This window comes from Eutrema salsugineum, unplaced genomic scaffold (assembly GCF_000478725.1).
Source record: "Eutrema salsugineum unplaced genomic scaffold, Eutsalg1_0 scaffold_11, whole genome shotgun sequence".
NCBI classification, from domain to species: Eukaryota; Viridiplantae; Streptophyta; class Magnoliopsida; order Brassicales; family Brassicaceae; genus Eutrema; species Eutrema salsugineum.
This window is the reverse complement of record NW_006256901.1, coordinates 9232083-9252294: the sequence shown is the minus strand read 5'-3', so window position 1 is coordinate 9252294 and position 20212 is coordinate 9232083. Positions and strand designations below refer to the sequence as shown.

The window sequence follows — 20212 nt, the reverse complement described above, 5'->3', positions numbered from 1 at the left end:
ATGGGATGTCCATTATGTGGAAAGCATACTGATAGTTTATGGTTACCTAATAGCAGGAAGCATGTTTACATGTGTCATAGAAAGGGATTATCACCCACGCATAGTTACCGTGGGAAGAAGGCATGGTTCGATGGAAAAGTTGAATATGGAAGGAAGGGTAGGATTCTAACGGGTCATAACATATCTGTGTTACTGAAGAATTACAAAAACGAGTTTGGAAATGTTAGACAAGCTGGAAGGAAAAGAAAAAGGGTTATTCCTGCGGAGTCATTAGCTGATAGTGAAGACGAAGAATCCGAATCAGAGGAGGAAGAGGAAGTAGATGAAGAAGAATTATCTAGATGGAAGAAACGATCTATCTTTTTCAATCTTCCTTATTGGGAGGTATGCTATCATTTTACAACTTCATTTATATTTGTCAAATTCACTATACATAATTTAAAGACTTTCAGTTAACATGTCTAAATGCAATCCATAGGAACTCCCGGTCAGACATAACTTAGACGTTATACACGTAGAAAGAAATGTTGCAGCGAGCATCATTTCCACCTTGCTGCATTGTGGAAATTCAAAAGACGGTCTTAATGCTCGTAAAGATCTACACGTCCTTGGTATTAGGAAAGAGTTGCATCCTAAAGCCAGAGGCAAACGAACTTACTTACCTGCAGCACCGTGGACTTTGTCAAAGGAAGAGAAGAGACTATTCTGCAAGCGTCTACATGAGTTCAAAGGACAGGATGGTTATTGCTCCAATATATCCAGGTGCGTATCATTAGAAGAGTCTAAGACAATGGGATTGAAGTCACACGATTACCATGTGCTCATGCAACAACTTTACCAGTTGCACTTAGAGATCTTTTACCGAAAGGGCCTAGAATAGCCATTACACGATTATGTGCATTCTTCAACAATCTATGTCAACGTGTTGTTGATAGGGAGAAAATATCAGGAATGGAAAACGAAATCGTTGAGACTATTTGTATGTTTGAGAGATTTTTCCCACCTAGTTTCTTTGATATAATGGTTCACTTGTGTATACATCTTGGGAGGGAAGCTAGATTAGGTGGACCTGTGCACTTTCGATGGATGTATCCTTTCGAGAGGTAAGTTGTCTATACAAGTTTTTTGATAAGTTTGCTTGCCGCATATTTCATCTTCCATTATCGTTATTCTTGTCTTCTTAATTCCTACCAGACACATGAAACTGTTGAAAGACTACGTCAGGAATCCTGCAAGACCGGAAGGATGTATTGCTGAATCATATCTAGCAGAGGAATGTATGCAGTTCTGCAGAGATTTCTTGAGGAAGACCACAAGTGTCGAAGGTAGACAAGAACGAAATACTGAATACGAAAGCACTTCTATACTCGGAGGGCGACCTATTTCTGCTGGGAGGTCTATCACACTTTCTGAAGTGGAAAAGAAAACAGCACACCTAGCTGTCATTCAGAATACCACACTGGTAGATCCTTATGTAGAGTAAGCTCTAATTTCTTTATTATGCTGCATTCATATTCGGAATTCAGTCTTGATACTAATATATTTCATTGTTGTCTAATGTCACTTTGTAAGCATGCATCTGCAATACCTGCAAGACACAAACCCACGGTGTAGACAAGATGCTACTTTCCTATGGAGTACTCACACTAAAAAATTTTCAGAGTGGCTTAAAAAAAGTGTAAGTAAGCTGTTTCAGTTCCGTATTAATACAAGGTACATTTCAAACGTATTGTTGATTTACTTACTACATTATTTTTTGTCAGATACCACTTGACTCTACGGAACATGATGACACACTTAAGTGGATTTCATATGGTCCACGTAATATGGCTAGATCATACACTGGTTACGTTGTTAATGGTCTGCGGTTTCACACAACATCAGTTCAGAGACAAACGCAAAACAGTGGAGTATATTATGAAGCAACTGCAATGTGTCGAGCCAGTGCAAGAGACACTTCCCAAATCGTGGATTTGGTTTCTTATTATGGCAGAGTGGTGGACATTATCTTATTAGACTACAACGTATTCTACATACCTCTATTCCGATGTCAATGGGCGGTCAGAGGCAACGGTGTGAAGGTGGACGAAAGTTTTACGTTGGTCAACTTGAACCAAAGTCAAGTCTTTTTCGCAAGGGATCCATTCATTATGGCATCTCAAGCTAAGCAAATATTCTATTCCAGAGAGGACGAGTCTTCAAATTGGTATGTGGTTATGAGAGGCCCTTCAAGGAGATACACTGAGGCAGACAGTGATGAGGCAGATGCTGGGCCATTACCATTGAGTGTTGACATGAACGTAGAAGATGTTGACGCTGAAGACCAACCTGCAAGGGTTGATTGTGAAGGAATATACGTTTAGGACATATACGTATTACCTATTGCGTAGTTAGAGTCGTTGCTTTCGGTTTAGTGTCTATGCTTGACTATATGGAATATGGTGGTCTGAATTTTTCACTGATGGGTTGTATTGAGTGTTTCAGGTGATAAAGTATGGGTCGACCAAAGGGAAAGAATAGAAAAAGGAAGAATTTATCTGAGGAGCCAGAATTTATTGGGACAGTATATCCGGAAAGTATGCATGATGGAGGAGAAGACAATGCAGCCGGAAATGATCAACCTGATGAAGTTATGAACGAGGCTGTGCAGACGCAGATTAATGATGAGACGCAGAGTCCAGAACATAGAGTGTGCTCTCAGGAACCAGATCTGAATGATGGATTACCGAATGTTGATGAGGATGCATTCAATGAACATGCATTCATGAATGATGAAACGCCGGCGCCTGAATCAGAAGGGACTACAGCTCCAAACAAGCCTAAGCGATCTAGAGGTCCAACAAGGATGAAAGACATCGCAAGAGATCCTAACAGTCGCATAAAGGTTGAATTCAATAGCATGGGAGAACCGTATGGATCAGGATCGGTTAAGCTGTCATCTTACCTTGGGCCCTTGGTGCGTGAACACGTCCCTGTCATTATTGAAGATTGGAGGAAGATTGGTGAAGAACGTAGAACAGTTCTATGGAAATCTGTACAGGTAGACCCATTTTAATTTAGAATAAGGTAAGTATTATGGACTTGTTTTTTATTGTTTGATTTGGAATTTATTGTAGGCAAGGTTCGAATTAGATGAGGAGTATCACAAGATGGCTGTCATCAAGCAAATGGGTTGTATATGGAGGGCCTCAAAGTCGAGGCTAGTCAGCCAGATCAAGAGTTGTAAGAATAACGCAGAAAGATTGAAGCTTCGCCCAAAGAATATTCCACCGGCAGAATGGCGCAAATTTGTGAAGGCTAAAACTAGTGCAGCATTTGAGGTAATCACGTAGCCCTCACTTTACTTCCATATACAGATAACTGAATTTTCGTTTTCAGGAACTAAGTGACACATATAAAGAAAGAAGGCGAAACCAGATTCCTCATACTTGCAGTCGAAAGGGGATGGTCAGACTGGCTGAAGAGATGGTAATATTCCGTATGTGTAATACTTATGCAACTATATGCAAATAACTAACATTGCCACCTATTTTCAGAAAAAAGAGAGCTCTGAACCGTCTGAAGTAACTAGACTACAGGTATGGGTTAAGTCTCGAACAAAGAAGGATGGCACTGCAGTCAATACAAATGCAGCCGAGAAGATCGTAAGTAGTTAACAATAACTAGTTGGTTTATTTTTAAAAGTTGATGAATACTGGCATATCTTGGCTGATGTCGAAAGTGTGTGTACAGAAAAAGGCAGCTGAACTTGTTGAAACGGTTTCTCCCTCTTCGACGTCCACAAATCCCAAAGAAGATCTCCTTTCTCAGCTATTTGGGCCTGATAATCCCGGCCGTTTGAGAGCGATGGGTAGAGGGATGAGTCAAACCAAGTTAGCATGCTTCCAGATGAAAAGCAAATTTATGGATGGTATGAAACGAGATCAACTAAGATTGATTCAGCAGGTCCATGATTTAGAGGAAGCACTGTCAAAAATACGGAACCAGGTAAGCGAGTATTTCATGTCTGGTGATAGTAACTCTGAATTTTACATTGTTATTATATTAACTTAGGTTATTTCAAATTACATTTTTCAGAAACAAAAAGCTGAAGTCGGAGAGAATTCTGCGCCAAGAGTAAACTCTTGTTTTGTCTTATTTAGCATTTAAAATATATGTCATATGTTTACATCTGTTTTTACAATTCACCATTAACGTTTGCAGAGTGTCAACATGAAATTACAAATGAAGTGTCTGTTATTCGACTGGGCTGGAACGGATGAAAAAGTTGGTGAAGGACGTATTTTGTCTGAAGAGCCTGAGGAATTTGTCAACATTATACCCTTAGGCCCAAACTCGTACAAAATTTTGGTGGAAACAGCGATTAAGCCAGAAGCTTATCTTTGGAGACCTGCTCGCAACGTCTTTAATATGGAGCAAGCAGTTGGAGAGATGATTGCATGGCCTCAAAATTTTGTGGTTCCCTTTAGCAGCGGATGTGAACCAGAAGACATTACGCCTCTGGTAAATATTCTTTCAGTATGGAATATTATAGTTGAGTTTCTAGTAAAAGTAAAACTGTGCAATGCTTGACAATGGTTTCATTTGTTTACTGCTTCACAGAGTCCTAATACTAGCTCTCGGAACTTCTGCAAGCTGCTTGACTGGGCTAGAACTAACGAGGAAGTTGTTGCAGAGGGTCGTTGGCATTCTCGAGAGCCAAAAGCATTAGTCAACGGACTACCTCTCGGACCTAATGCAGTGAAGGTATTCGTCGATGTGGTTTTATGCCCAAATACCTTCCTCTGGAGGCCAATGACTGAGTTCTTAGATTTGGAGGATTCAGTCAACACCTTTGTCGCCTGGCCTGCTAATAGAGTAATCTTTGAGGCAAGTCCTGAAACGAGTTCTCCTATTGCTAACTCTGAATCAACTCCACCAGCTCCAATAAAAAAACCAATGAAAGCAATGTCAGAAAGTTCTACTCCTATAACTCAGGTAGGTTTTCTTACTAAACTTTCATTTGTTTGGTTTGTTTGGATTTGTTGATTTCGTGTATAGCTATATATTCAAAATGTCTTCGCTACAGGAATCCAACCAAATGGAAACGGGGAATGAAAATAAGAAGTGCTTGGTGATGGCTATTACTGGAAAGAAGCGAGTGATTGCTGAAGGACGTTGGTCCACAAACGATCCACTTCAAACAGTACATTTTGTTCCCTTGGGTCCAAATGCAGTTAAGGTGTGGATTGATGTTGTCAAAGTTAAAGATGCTTGCGTATGGAGGCCTTCGTCTGAGATCGAGTGCATGGAAGATGCAATAGGAACAGCTATTGCTTGGCCAGAGGATAAAGTGGTACTCGTCTAAATGCAGTAGTCATCTGATACTTTAGTTTTTATCTTCTCTGAACTTAAGGATGGTTTCGTTGAAGACATAACCTGATATGTGTTTATGGTTTTCTTTGTTGGAAATGCTTGTATGTTGCTGAAACATTAACCAGTACTCAGTTCTTCTATATGGAAAAGCAGATGCATTTCAATTTTTGTTTACCAGGTTTTGATATTTAGTAAGTGCATTTCTTGAGGTTTTGGATATATCGTATTTGGTTAAAAAAAACCTACATCGCCAAATTCAATAGTACGTAAGAACAACTCCAACACTAAACAATACAGCGTGAAAAAATAGCTACAGTATATGATGTTGGAGCTAAAATATAATGCTACAACTCAACTAACAACAGCAATGACTTTCTCTTATAGTAAACTAGAATGTAGCTATAAAACCACGCTACTATAAAGGTGTCAATAACACAAAAATAAAGCTACAACATTTAATAATACAGCGTCTAATTTGTGCTACCGTATCATTTATAATAACATCATAACAATGCTATTATATATATGAATATAATAACACTTTCCATAAACGCTATATTAAGGGGTGTACTCTATTATAGCTCCGGCAGATACAGCGTTTATGAAAACGCTATGAAAGTACTTTCATAGCGTTATTCATATGCTATAAATGTACATATTTCTTGTAGTGTCACGTAGTATTAATCACAAATCAATTCAGTCAGATTTACTAAACTCCCATTCAGTTCTCTAAGTATCTAGACAAATTAGTTTGATAATTTCACAAAACGCTTTAGATCGACTCACACCGTCTAAGAGAATTTGTTCATTTAAATAGGGTTAATCGATTCAACAACACTTTCGATGAGTAAATCAACCTAATCGCAGTAGCTAGATGATCGATCCAAACCACATAAACGAAACGCAAATTTAGATGAAGAATTCTAAAGATAAACCCTAATCTAACAAACTAAAAATCAATCCATGAATCCCTTTGGAAAATCCCTTAAAACCCAACAAGTGAACTACTCAATCATAGTGTATAAAAACATCACAGAAGTATTGTAGTTTGCTGGAAATTAAATAAGAGAAAGGTAAAGAACGAAGAACAAGGATGAAGGCAGATATCGATGGTGGCTCCTTCGGCGACTCCTTCTTCTCCCGAAGATGGCAACTCCGAGGTATGCGGCTCTTCTCTGCTCTCTTTCCACGGCTTGGTCATTAGAATGACCTAAAACGAGTATATATAGCCTTCTAATTCGTTGGAAATGTCTAGGGTTTAAAGAATAAATAGTGGGCTGGACTTGGGCTTGAATTAGGTCACTTTCGGACGTCAACGTTGCCTGGCCGCGGTCGTGGTGGTCCTGACCGCGGTCGCGGCCTATGCTCTCCTTCGAGACTGCATTTTCTGTCTTTAGTGCATCATGAATTTCTGAAGATCTAACCGTTGGATTGTCTCCAAACCAATTGCATTAGAACGCTGATTGTCTCCTATATGTTGTCTCAAATTGTGGGGATGATCGGACGGTTAGAAGGTCTTCATCGAGTACCATACTTCTGACGGTCTGCATTTATCCAAAATTGCTCATTTGTTCCAAATTGCACACATTTAGTCCAAGTTTCCTGAAAAGTCTTTTAAAACTCTAAAACATAGAAATCACTAAAAAACCATTGAAAACAGAGTTAAAACACCTGCATAAGATATTAAAACGGTCCATAAAAATGGTCAAAATCTGGTGTTATCATATTTCTAGTTTCCAAAGCTCCATTGTATCTAGGTGATGTGGGCATCCAGCCGCCTATACCACCAGAAATGATCTCATCAACCAAAGACACACCAGCGCCCAATCGAAGCTGAATGGTGCCATTTAGAAGCTGAATGGTGCCATTTAGAAGCTAACCGGTGCAATTTTGAAGCTGACCGGTGCCTTATAGAAGATGAACCGGAGAACATGAGCGTGAAGAACACTAATGGAATGCATTTACACACCAAAAGTGCATATGATGAAGGCATTGCTCGATTCAGACCACCCTTAACCCGAGCCGAATTCAAAAATACCCGAGATGCATCAAACTTGGCCGAGAAGACCGTTTCTAAAGCTGCTGATGATCCAAGCCTCAAACCAACCAAGGGAGACCATATTAACCAGCCAGATGACCCAGGAGAAGACTTTGGTCGAGTCATATCAGCTTTGACCCGACCAAAACCAGGAGCTACACTTGCCATGCTCTACGGTGTATCCAATAAGAAGTATGGACCAAAAACGATGAGTTTTAGTCCAAGGCCACCGCGTCTTGACCCATTGGCGACCAAGCCCATTTATTGGAGTCTCTTATGGAGCCCGCCAGCTGAAGACCCGGCCTGGAAAAATCTGGAACCACCTCTGGCCTCAAATACTCTTACGCGGGTCCAAACGAGTTCACATATGGAAAGCTTGAGTTTTGTTCACACCAGCGAGTTATCCTCACGTTTGCTGAAGTCTACAGAAGCTACCAAGGACCAAAGACCACCAGATCATGTCAAGACACATCTGTTTCCAGAGATATGTCGTTTTGGCCAAGTTACTAAAAGACTTGCCATAAACGGTAACACATGTAAAAGAAGAGATTACCACTTGACTTTCTCTGATGATCTCGACCCTCCACTCTCACCAGAAGATCTGAGGCGTTCATTTCCACCAGGAGACCTAAAGGAACTCGTGCTATTCTCAGCCGCATCACACGAAGCTTCTTCATTAAAGCCCAACGGCTAGTCAGCTCATCAATGGCGAGAAGATTAACATTTTTGATTTATTTGCTTTCTTTGTTTAACTTTATGACCGTTTGGTCTTGTCCTTGTTGAGCTCTATATAAGCTCTTTCCCTTCATCATTTGTACTCACGGTTTAAGAAATAAGAAATCATTTGTTTTGCTTCAAAACTCAAGTGTTTGAAACAATTCTGTTCTTGCGAATTTCTTTGTGTTTTGTGTATTTAATTCATTAGAGTTTCGTGATTGAGATTTTAACTCCCTTGCGAGGAATAACCTTTGGGATTAAGCCTCTGGCTACTTGTGTTTGTGGAATCAAACAAATCTATTGTTTGTGGAATAAACAATACCGGTTACTCCTTACCATCTCACCAACCATCTCTCGGCTTTAAGACTTGATTCTCTTGCGTAGTTCTTGGTGGATTCCGAGTAATACATCACTAGGGTTCCAGAATTGAGGCTGAGAAAATGATTTGGGCTTAAAAAATGGGCCTTCTAAATCGGAGATGGCTGGCCGCGGTCGGAAAGGACGTGGTCGAGGTGAATGGATGCTTAGCCGCTGTCATATGGACTCTGACCGTGGTGAAAAGGCTGTTGGCCGCGGGTGGAAATGCTTGCCTACTGGTTTACATGACATCTTGCTCTTTGCGTAACTTTTGATTAAACCGTTGGATTGCCAAACTGTAAAGTGTGATAGAAAGCTGATATTTCCATCTTTGAGGTCTCCAAATTTGAGCTGGATCAGACGGTGAGAAGGTCTTCATTTGAGAGTGAACTTCTGATGGTTTGACTCTAAGCTGAAAATGTGGTCTTCTATCCATTTTGTTAAGATTTTCCCTAGGTTTACTGAAAAGAGTCTTGTGATAACACCTGATTTTGACCACTTTTATGGATCACTTTCAATATCTTATGCAGATGTTTTTACTCATTTTAAAGGTTTTATAAGTGTTTTCCATGTTTTGGAGTTTTAAAAGGCTTTTCAGGAACTTGGAGCTTTGGAGTGCATTTTGGAGCAAAAGTACATTTTTGGATAAATTCAGGCCGTCAGAAGTTTGGCAACCAATGAAGACCTTCTCACCGTCTGATCATCCCCAAATTTGGAGACACTCAAGAGGAGAAAACCAGGTTTCTAACACACTTGGAATCAAAGCAATCCAACAGTTAGATCTCCAGATATCATCAATACACTAAAGGTCGATCAACACAAGTCTAGTCAAACACGGGAGCTTGCACCCACGGCCAGCCTTCTTTCCACCGCAGCTCAAGAGGTTTCACCCCCGGTGGACCGATTTCCAAACCTCAGAAGCCCAACTAAGGCCCAAGACACTTCCTGCACCCATTTTACAAGCCATAGACGCCCAAGACTTGGAGAAACACTATAAATACTTACTTTTAGGTCTTTTGTACGGGAGCCTCTTTCTTCTCTTTGAGAGAGAACTCATTTGTAGTTTTAGGTTTTATTTTTATGCATTTGTAGAAGCTCTCCATTGTCATTCTGTCTTCAATAAGAGAAGTCTTTCTACAACTTTGTTTCTTTTACTTTTCTTCTTCTTAGTTCTAAACCAATGATGATGTCTATCTCAGCCATGTCTGAGTAGTCTCCTAGTTGGGTGAAAGGGTAATCCAAAGGGATCCCATGTTCGTATGACATCTAGGTTTTTAGGAAAACGATTTCGATTTTTAACATGATTCTCCCAATCATCCAAATCTCAAAGCGGTAATTCTAGATTGATCACTCAGAATCTGATCCTAGGTTAAATGCGAGCCACGAGAGTGTTGTATCTGGGTTGCCTGAACTGGATCTTATGGACGTCACCGTCGTAGGAGACAAATGCTACCTACAGAGGATACGTAAGCAGAGATGGATTCCAATCTACAAAGCATGATCTTGTTCTGGCATGAGAGCGAGAGTTAATTGCCATGAATAAGTGATTAGATGATTAGGGTGACGAGAGTTGGCTAATCTTACATGTGTCTATCCTATTTTCAGAGTCATAGAAAATCCTTGCCTAAATTCCTTGTGTTTTAGAACATGAACCCTAATGATGAACTTTGAACCCAGTGTCGTTTTTCATATAAGTTTTCAACCGATTTTTACTTCAAGCCTTTTTAATTATTTGCAAAATTAGATTTAGTGACAAAAAAAATCCCTTTTTTATTTAGATTAGGTCTACGATTGTTTTTAGCATCAGTTAGAAGTCCTCAACACGCAGATCTCTGTGGATTCGATCCCTAAGTACTATTGCGTTTGCTGTGCACTTGCAGCTTGTCTAGGGTAAAACTTGTGTTGCCAACTGCACTCACATCAAGTTTTTGGCGCTGTTGCCGGGGATTTGTCGCTGTTGACTTGATTTATTAATCTAATTTCAATCTTACACCATAAGATTTTCGAGTTCTGCTGGAGAGTTTCTTCACTTTTATTTTTATCTTTGCTTCCTTTGCTCTCAGGTGCATAAAAACTAGGAGAAATCCTGCTAAAATCGTACAGCCCTTAGACGAGATTGACCAACACGAATGAGAACTTCGAAATCAGACGAAGAACGCTCAAGATGGCCAATCTGAATGCTCATCGGAAAGATCTTTTAAATCGTGATCAGGAGGATCACATTGGAGATGATGACCATGATTTTGTTCATGGTGATGACCGAGATGCTGTCCATGAAGGAGATGGTCAGCAGCAACTCGATGCAGAGGGAAACCAAATCCCCAAGAATGCTGCTCAAGCCGCTGATAATCAAAGGAGACAAGACCAGGTCGATGCTGAAGGAAGAAGGAATGATGAGAACATTGTTCCACCAGTTGTTAGAAAAGCCAATCGACCAATACAGCTTTCCAATCCTATGAGAAGACAGACAAAAAATAGGGTCATTGCCGATTTTGATGCACCTAACCAACACTTTCAGAATAGATCAGCTATTCAAGTCCCTGTTCCAGCAAGAGGAGACCACGAGACAAAGCCACAGATTGTGTCTTTGGTGAAGCAAAATCAATTCCATGGAATCTCTACTGAGCATCCAATGGACCACATTGATCTCTTTGAAGAAATCTGTGGAATGGTGAGAACAACTCCAAAAACTGTGGACTATGTGAAGTGTAAGCTCTTTCCTTTCTCTCTAAGTGATAAAGCTTTTAGATGGTGAAAACCTATGCCTTCTGGTTCTATTACTTCATGGGAAGAATGCAAGTCAGCCTTCCTGAACCACTTCGACACCAAAGTCAAGATCGAACCAGCTGAGAAACAAGATACAAAGTTTCCAACAAGGCCCAATAGAATCATTCTATGAAGCCTAGGAGCGATTTAAAGAGTATGAGAGAGACTGCCCTCATCATGGATTCTCTGGAGCAAACCTGTTAAGCACTTTCTACAGAGGTCTTCAGCAGAAGTATCAAATTTCTCTTAACACTGCCAGCATTGGGGATTTCAATTCGAAAACCATACCACAAGGGAGAGCACTCATCGAAAACGTGGCTCTAGCTAACAGCAACAACAACCCTGATTATGACAGATCAAAGAAGACTATCATTAGTCATGAATCAAAGGAGATTGCTGAGCTAAAAAGCATGGTAAGTCAACTGCTTAAGTCTCAAAATAAGAATATACATGCTTGTGATACTGCTGCAGGAAATGAAGAAGATGGAAGATATGAAGATGATGACATGTACCAAGAAGAGGAAATCAATTCTATGGGAGCCCAGGCATACCATAACCGATTCAGCCCAACCTTCAACAACAACTTCAGAAATCCGGGTGCCAATTTCAACAATCTCTCATACAGGAATCAAGGAGCTGAGAACTCTCAGAACCAACCTTATCCACAGCAGCAAAGATGTTTTCAAAACAAATTTCAGAATGGGAACTTAGAAGGAGGAAACTCCCAGCAAAGACCACCTTTCAATCCTCAACAAGCACATACCCGCTCATTAGAAGCAACCATTCCCCAGCTAGGTGACCAGGTAAAATCGCTTGAACAAATTGTGATGCAGGGAACTCAAGGTAATGAAAAGTCAATAAAAGAAATGGGAGTGAGGATCAATTGTATGTACAATGACTTGAATGGGAAGTTTGAATCTCTTGCAACCCATGTCAAGAAGTTGAAACATCAGATAAGTCACAATGTAGATTCAAGGAAAATACAACCAGGAGTCTTACCAGGAAGAGCGGAAGATAACCCAAAGAAGTTCTGCAATGCTATGACAGCAGTTTTGGAAGAAGAACCTGTCGCAGACTGCAAGAAAAAATCGGCACCTGAATATGTCATGAAGGATTTTAAAACCAACTATGAGAGAGGCCAGGTCACTCCAGTTAAGGTACCCAAACGCTTACCTGACCAAAGACTGAAAAAGTCTAAGGACCCAGGGTGTTTCTCTTTCACTTGTTCAATCTCTGGAATTGAATTTTCAGATTGTTTATGTGATTCTGGTGCTAATGTGAATGTCATGTCAAAATCTGTTGCTGAAAAACTTGGTATAGGTACATTTTCCCATCTCCAGTAAGGATAATCTTTGGTGATTCATCTCAAAAGAGAACAGAAGGAATGATCCAGGACTTGCCACTAATCGTTGGAAACAAAATAATACCAGCCGATTTTCAAGTTTTGGAGATGGACAAAGACAAAGATAGACCTTTGATATTTGGTCGCCCATTCTTAGCCACTGTAGGTGGTTTTATTGACCATGCAAATCGCTGTTTAGTTTTCTTAAATTTGGACAGGAAAAAGTTCTATAAGACCACACCAGACCCAGCTCCAAATCGAAAAGACACGAACAAGGAGAAGGTGTTAGATGACAAACATGAGCTAAAAGCACTTGCATCCAGGCAATTTGAGAAGATCAAGATAGTGGTGCCACCAGATATCAGCAAGGAGAAAGAGGAAAATCTTGAAGGATTTGTTGGGAAGACAAAACATGTCTTCAAATATGCAAAAATCTTAAAGAAAGGAAAGGAGATTGTGATTCAAGATGAAGGAAATCCAAAGTTCAGGCTAAGAAGGATCCCAAAGACTCTTAATTCAAGGGATTCTATCTCTTCTTATCAATCATAATCCTGTCAAGAGTTTAGCTAAAAAACTTTAAACAAAAGCGCTTAATGGAAGGCAACCAATTTGGTATGATTTTTTTTTCTTTTTATTTCTTTTCTATTTGATTTTTTTTTTCTTTTTATGCTTTTCAGGCTTTCATAAAACCCAGAAAAACACAAAAACATTCAAAAAATCAGAAAACATTCAAACTCCAGGGACATCATATACAGGGACTTCACCTTCATCAAATCTTGTTAACCTGACCCAATATTGATTTATGAATGAATTCACACCAATGTAAATTTATCTTGTGGCCAATAAAACAGAAAATGAAAATACAATTAGGCGCTTACCTTGATTTCGTTTGTATATGAGAGGCAAAGTAGTTCTCTATAAAATGAGCAATCTAATTATTGATATAAGATTCAAAAATTGATCCTGAAGCATTTCTTTTGTTCTTCCCTTTTGCTTTCATTTTCTTAAGAACCTTCCAAAAGGATACATATACCTATACTGCACAGCGCCTCCTAATTCAGCTTCGTAAGGAAGATGTATAGGTAAGTGCTCCATCACGTCGAAAAACGATGGTGGAAAGATCTTCTCCAATTGCATAAGATTAAGACTATGTTTTGTTTTAGAATTTGGACCCGGTTTTTCTGCAAAGTTCTTGAACATAAGTCACGAAAGAATCCTCCAATCCCTATATGTTCAAACTCAAGTTAGAATAAATAATTATAATCATATGTTACGTGTACCATTGAATAGGCTATAAAGCATCTGATAATGCAAGGTGGACGTTCCGGTCTAGGAGTTCTGCAAAGATAAATGGAAGTAGCCGTTCCATAAAAACATGGCAGTCATGACTCGTCATGCCGGAAAGCTTTCCCTTCTCTATATCAACACAAGTAGCTAAGTCTGATGCATAACCGTCTGGGAATTATACCGCTTTCACACATTCCAATAATCTTCTTCTATCAGTTTCTTCCAATGTGTATACCAAAAAAGGAGCTTGGCCATTTTCATCAACATGTAAGTGTGTTCGATCACAGAATCGTTCTATATCCAATCTTGACTTGATAGTGTATTTCAATTTACCCGCCACACTCATAAGAGTATTCCTGATGTTGTTAAAAAAAGGCTTCTCTATATGCATCATATCAAGATTATGTCGGTATTTGTGCCAGTTATGCCACTTCTCATATCCGGACTGCTTTTTTCATGACTGTTTCCACCGCAGTCAGACGTTTTCCCAGAACTGACAGTTTCTAATCGCTCACTATAAATTTTCTCACTTGTCAACGACTTTGGTGGAGACTTCTTTTTAGTGTGTCTACCCTTCAGAAAGTCTTATATTCTTTCTAAATGGATAACCCTGAGGGAGAAACCTTCTATGACAATCAAACCAACATGTCTTCCTTCCATTAGGCAGATAAAAAGCCTTTGTATCGTCCAAACAAATTGTACAAGCCAATCTACCATGGGTCGTCCATCCTGATAACATGTCATACGCCGGAAAGTCGCTTATCGTCCATATCAGCACAAACTTTAATTTGAAATTTTGATGCAAGGACACATCGTATGCATCGATTCCAGTTGACCACAATTCTTTTAACTCCTCGATAAGAGGTCGGAGGAAGATATTGAGACTATCTCGTGGATGATTTGGCCCAATATTCAGTATTGTAAAGAACAAGTACTCTTTCTCCATGCACATACCAGGAGGTAAATTATAAGGAGTCAAGATCACGGGCCATAATGAATGATTACGAGACATGTCAAATGGACTAAATCCATCTGTACATAATCCAAGATACACGTTGTGGGGTTTCAGCAAATCGGGGATGTAGTTCTTGAAAATATTTCCACTCTGCGGCATCAGAGGGATGATACATTTTGCCCTCCTTTGCTTGGTGCTCAGCATGCCATCTCATTGCCGCTGCAGTCTTCTGGCTTTGATACATCCTCTTCAATCAGTCGCCAATAGGTAGATACCACATACGACTATATGGTATTCTGGTTCGTGATCGTCATCCTTCGTTAGGCTTATATCTTGGTTCTTGACAAAATTTACATTCTTCCCACATTTCATCCTCTTTCCAGAAGATTATACAATTTTTAATACAAACATCAATTTTTTAAAATGGGAGGCCCAAATTTCCCATCAATTTCTCCGTCTTGTAATGTGAATGGTTAATTGATTTCCTTCTGGTAAATAATCCATAAACAAAGACGCCCACAAATCCACATACTTTTTCACTCATATTATATTATATCTTATTTTGCATGAACCGAGCAGCTAAGGATAATTGCGAGTGACTTTCATGAAAACCATCATATAATGGTTTTTTCCCAGCTTCTAACAAATCGTAAAATTTTTGGGGATGCTTACGCGCCGGTTCTTGTACATTCTGGTAACCATCATCTTGATGATAGCTATCATCTTGGTGATAATTACCATGGAATGCATCATTCACTATATCCACATATCTATCTCCTATTACATTACCCACATCTTCTTCATTCCAACTTAAATTAGTTGTATTGACATAGCTAGTTCCATACTCCATTGTGATTTCTTCCTCATGCTTATAACAAATATAGTAATCTGGCATGAACTCTTTACTAAACAGATGATTCCAAATTTTTTTCTCCGCAAAAAAATTTGTTGTTTTTGCAAACACTATAAAGACAATGAAACTTACCCCCATTTCTCTGCGCTAGAGTCTGGTTATTTGCAAATTTCATGAATTGCTCCACCCCCGCTACAAATTTCGTAGAGAAATTTCCTGTCTTTTCATCGATCTGCTTATACATCCACTCTCTATTATTACTATTATTGAAATTTCCAGACATTGTTTCTGAAAAATATCCCCAGATTTTCGTAAGTTGTATTGATTGTGTATGTGAATGTGAATGAATGGAAGAGAGATGTGTGGTCTGTATATATAGATATATTTGCGACTAAAATGCCACCATCTTGCGACTAATATGCGTCTGTCTTATTTTAGTCGCAAAAAATCAGTACACCAACCACCAAAATGCATAACACGTGTTTTTTTAAGCAACCCTCCGCATATGTCACCAAATAGTCGTTATTTGGCGCCTAAATTACGACTGATATTTTTAGTCGCAAAAACCAGTAAACCAACCATAAAATACATTACACAAGTTTTTTTTTCAGCGACCTTCCACATATGTCGCAAAATAGCCGTTAATTGGCGGCTAAAGTACTACTGATATTTTTGGTCACAACTACGTGACGCTGTTACAACGGATTAACTTTCGTCGTTAGACAGTGGTAAAACAGTCGTAAAGTAGTCGGGAAATCCTACGACTGTTTTCTCAGTCACCAATTGGCGGTTTTCTTGTGGTGAAAGCACAATCATTCGAACCAGAAGAACCCTGGAGTGATGAAGAACCTGTTAGAGAGAACAAGAAATTTCAAAAAAGATTTGTCTTAGGACAATATCTTATTTGAACTAAGTATTTTTCTTTGCAAAATCTAGCTAAGGACTAAAACCAAAGCGCTTGATAGGAGGCAACCTATCTAGGTACTTATTTATTTTTATTCAACTTTCATTTTATATTGAAGTTTTGTTTTTATTCTGTTGCAGGCCTTAGTATGCATCAAAAAAAAATTAAAAAAAAAATGAGATGACCGCGGCCAGGAAGCATTTTACCGCGGCCGCGACAACTTGGCCCGCAGCCAAGCTCTGTTCGGCCACCCTTGGCCACTTCCACCTTTACTTGATCCAAATCAGTCCCCAATTTGATCAAACACCACTCCACATCAGCCACCATCCATCATTTACCACCCTACCACCTCCACAATCACCTCACAACCCATGATCACCAACACCAGGTAAGTTTTCTTTTCTTTTATCTTTTAAATTTGTACATACTCTATTTCTCATCCTTGCCTGATTTATTTCACATTGGGGACAGTGTGATTTAAGTATAGGGGAGGATTCCATCCCTTACTAACCACCTTTTCTTGAATAAGTCCTCGCATTCTGCATTTTCCTTTAAAATTTTTCATTTTATTTTGGGTTTCTTAAAACTTTTCAAAAGTCTTTTGAGTTTCAAAAACTTTTTTCAAAGGTTAAATACGTTTTGAGGGAATAATGACAATATCGATGATGATAACCAAACTTTTTGCTTCTACACCATCTGTAATAAAAATATCTTTCAAGGTTTAGTACTAGACTAGGGGGTAGCTAGAGTACCTACACTACGAAATCCCACCAGAGGACTTCTATTCATGAAGATCTTTTCTGACAGGATATACTAGCTCATTTTACCTGGACCTAATCTTGACATCTAATTTTTTCATCAAGGGTTTTAGGAAGGCATCATGATATACATCTAGGACATCTTTACCTTATTGTTACCACACTTTGTTGTCCTAGATGGCCTGTTCATCTTTAGCTGGTACCACACCCTTAACCCAAGCCTTGATGTTCAAACCTCATGCAATCTCTCTTAAGTTTTTATCGGCAGATATGTGCAAAAACGCCGGAGAGGGAGGAACAACATAGTTTTCAATCCCTTAAGAGAAGGACTGAATGAAACCGGGAAGGAAGTGTATCAGAAATCTAAGCAAGCCTCATGATGCCTCGGAAAGTTCATTTTAAGGTAATTTTTGTGCTCCCTAAGAATCTAAGTCAACAGGCTGTTTCCCTTTTTCAAACAAAAAAAAAGACAACGAAAAAGAGAAAAAGAAAGAAAGGAAAGGAAACAAAAAGCCTAAAGAGTCTTAGATAGCCAAAATTTTTGGAGCAAAGGTAATACGTATTCACTTAAGGAGTTATGATTTCACCATCTGGACAAAAATTCAAGTCTGGGGGAGTTATGAGGAGAGCCTGAAGAAAGGAGATCAGAAATTTTAAAACAAGAAGAATGTGACTAGAAACTATGGATATCAACAGCTCCATCGTCTCTTGCTGTTTTGCATAATATCCTGCCTCTCTAGAAAAAAGTAACCCTAAATACATCAAGCCTCACCATTAAAAATCCCTTTTGATACCTAGCCTTGAATGCCCTGTTTAAAATTCTATTGATTAATATCACTGAAACCTTTAATGAATGTTAAAGCTAGTTGACTGGAAGTTAGTTATAAGTGTATGAATTTTTGCATGACGGATTAACGAATTAGTTATGTTTGTATTTTGGTGAGAATTTTCTAAACTTGATCTGATCGACGCATTGTCCCTAATTAAGGTCTAGAAATATGGTTGCTGATATTTTTGAATTCCCTGTGATTTATGTTAATGATACTTTTCCAGATAGTATCTTGTTTTGTTTGAGGACAAATAAAGTCTAAATCTGGGGGAGTTGATAACACCGTATTTATACCCATTTTCACCATTGATTTCTCTAGTAGTTTTAATCAGTTTTAGAAACATTTATTATGATTTTTTTATGTTTGAAGTTTCAAGGCTTGTTTTTAGGAAACTTAGGGAAAAAGATAGCAAAATAGAAGAAATCCATATTTTTAGCTTAGAGTCAGATCGTCAGAAGTTCAGCCTCAAATGAAGATTTTCTCACCGTCTGATCCAGCTCAAATTTGGATACATTCAAGAGGAGACAACCATTTTTCCATATCACTTTAGATAAGAAGGATCCAACGGTGCAATCAAAAGTTATGTGAAGAGCAAGTTGACCGAATTCACCAGTCCTGAAAGACTCTCACTCGCGGCAAACAAGCAATGCACCTGCCCCGGAAGACTCTCACCCCCGGTGGACCTATGCCGATCCACAAGGCCCAACATTAAAGTCCATTTCTCTGGAGAGAAGCCCTAAATGAGACCTGGAAGACTTTATGACCTATAAATACATTTCTTAGCAGTCCTAATCGGGTGTGTGCTCCTGTAATGAGTTTTTGAGCCACCAAACTCTGTTTTCTTAGGGTTAGGCGATGGAGAAAGGGATTCTTCCCTGGATCCATGGTTCTTTCTCCTTTTTTTATCTAATTAGCTTTTCTATTTCATCTTATGAATTCTTTCATGTCTTTTATCATTTCCTGTATCATGTTGATTAGTCCTAGAGAGTCAAGTTTTTAAAGAATCATCGATAGGTATACATGTTTGATTAGGATATCTAAGTTTCTAAACCATATTCTGTATCTCATCTCTTCTAAGTTTTTCATACTGCATGAGAGTAGATTCATGACCTATTCTCTGAGCCTAGGATCGATCAGAGCCACGAGAGTGCTGTATCAGATCATCCATACCTAGCTTCAGAAGAACATAGTCGCTACAGGAGTCGAGAGCTACCTGTAGACAAGATGTGAGCAAACGAATTCAGTAGTAAATGCATGATCTTTTTCCTGACGTGCGAGTGAGAGTTAATTGTCAGATTTAAGTGATTAGTTGGTTAAGATGACGAGAGTTGATTAATTATATACACGCCTATTCCAGTTCCATGCAGATCTCAGAAACAGATAAGGATAAATCGCCCGAAAGCTAATTGAAAATACTTAGAAATCGATTAGAGTAAACCGGAGAAGTCTAAATCGCCCACTATGAGTCTAGAGTCCTTAGTTTGAGTCGAACACCTTTCAATCATTTCTTTAGCAACTCATTTGCATTGAATTTAGTTTCCCATAGATATTAGATTAGGATTAGTTTAGGATCTCGTAACCAAAAACTCTAAACTTCCATGAGTTTGTAACTTCGGTTACTCTCCCAGTTTGGTGTTTCCTTGCAGATTAGACATCTTCCCTGTGGATCGACACCCTAAGTCTTACAATGTACATCTGTTCACTTTCAGACATTAAGGTTTTATAAATTTAAAACTCTGGACAAACGGGGCTTGCAAAAGACCTACGACCCTGACATATGGGTGCGGTTTGTCTCTTGTTTCTCTAATACTTATGGTAACCGAGGTAATGCTTACCGACCTGGTTGCAAGAGAAGGTCTTCTACCGTATGTCAGGCATATGGGTGCGGTTTGTCGCTTGTTTCTCCAATACTTATGGTTGGGTGGTATAAATCGGCGGTGATAATCAAACAAACATATTTTCTAACAATGTTTAAACTGAAATGCATTGGTCCTATCGAGATAATAATGACAAGATAACCTCCCATGCGTTGACTAACCTGATAGAATTC

The 20212-nt window shown here is 39.1% G+C and overlaps 3 protein-coding genes and 1 non-coding gene across 4 annotated transcripts; 3 read left to right on the top strand and 1 right to left on the bottom strand.

Annotated features, from left to right (window-relative positions):
• Positions 1-2363, top strand: LOC112089839. The gene is made up of 5 exons (XM_024160594.1): positions 1-384; positions 479-762; positions 936-1103; positions 1195-1462; positions 1764-2363. The coding sequence occupies exons 1-5, from the start codon at positions 1-3 to the stop codon at positions 2361-2363; spliced, it is 1704 nt and encodes a 567-aa protein (XP_024016362.1).
• Positions 2364-2494: 131 nt separating this feature from the next.
• Positions 2495-4643, top strand: LOC112089838. The gene is made up of 8 exons (XM_024160593.1): positions 2495-3040; positions 3117-3320; positions 3379-3468; positions 3537-3644; positions 3733-3987; positions 4078-4116; positions 4204-4503; positions 4617-4643. The coding sequence occupies exons 1-8, from the start codon at positions 2495-2497 to the stop codon at positions 4641-4643; spliced, it is 1569 nt and encodes a 522-aa protein (XP_024016361.1).
• On the top strand, positions 4410-5347 carry LOC112089837. The gene is made up of 3 exons (XM_024160592.1): positions 4410-4503; positions 4605-4977; positions 5069-5347. The coding sequence occupies exons 2-3, from the start codon at positions 4795-4797 to the stop codon at positions 5345-5347; spliced, it is 462 nt and encodes a 153-aa protein (XP_024016360.1). The 5' UTR covers positions 4410-4503; positions 4605-4794.
• A 5964-nt stretch (positions 5348-11311) lies between these two features.
• On the bottom strand, positions 11312-11417 carry LOC112090067. The gene has a single exon (XR_002901426.1). It is a non-coding gene; the product is annotated as a small nucleolar RNA R71 (small nucleolar RNA).
• Positions 11418-20212: the final 8795 nt, after the last annotated feature.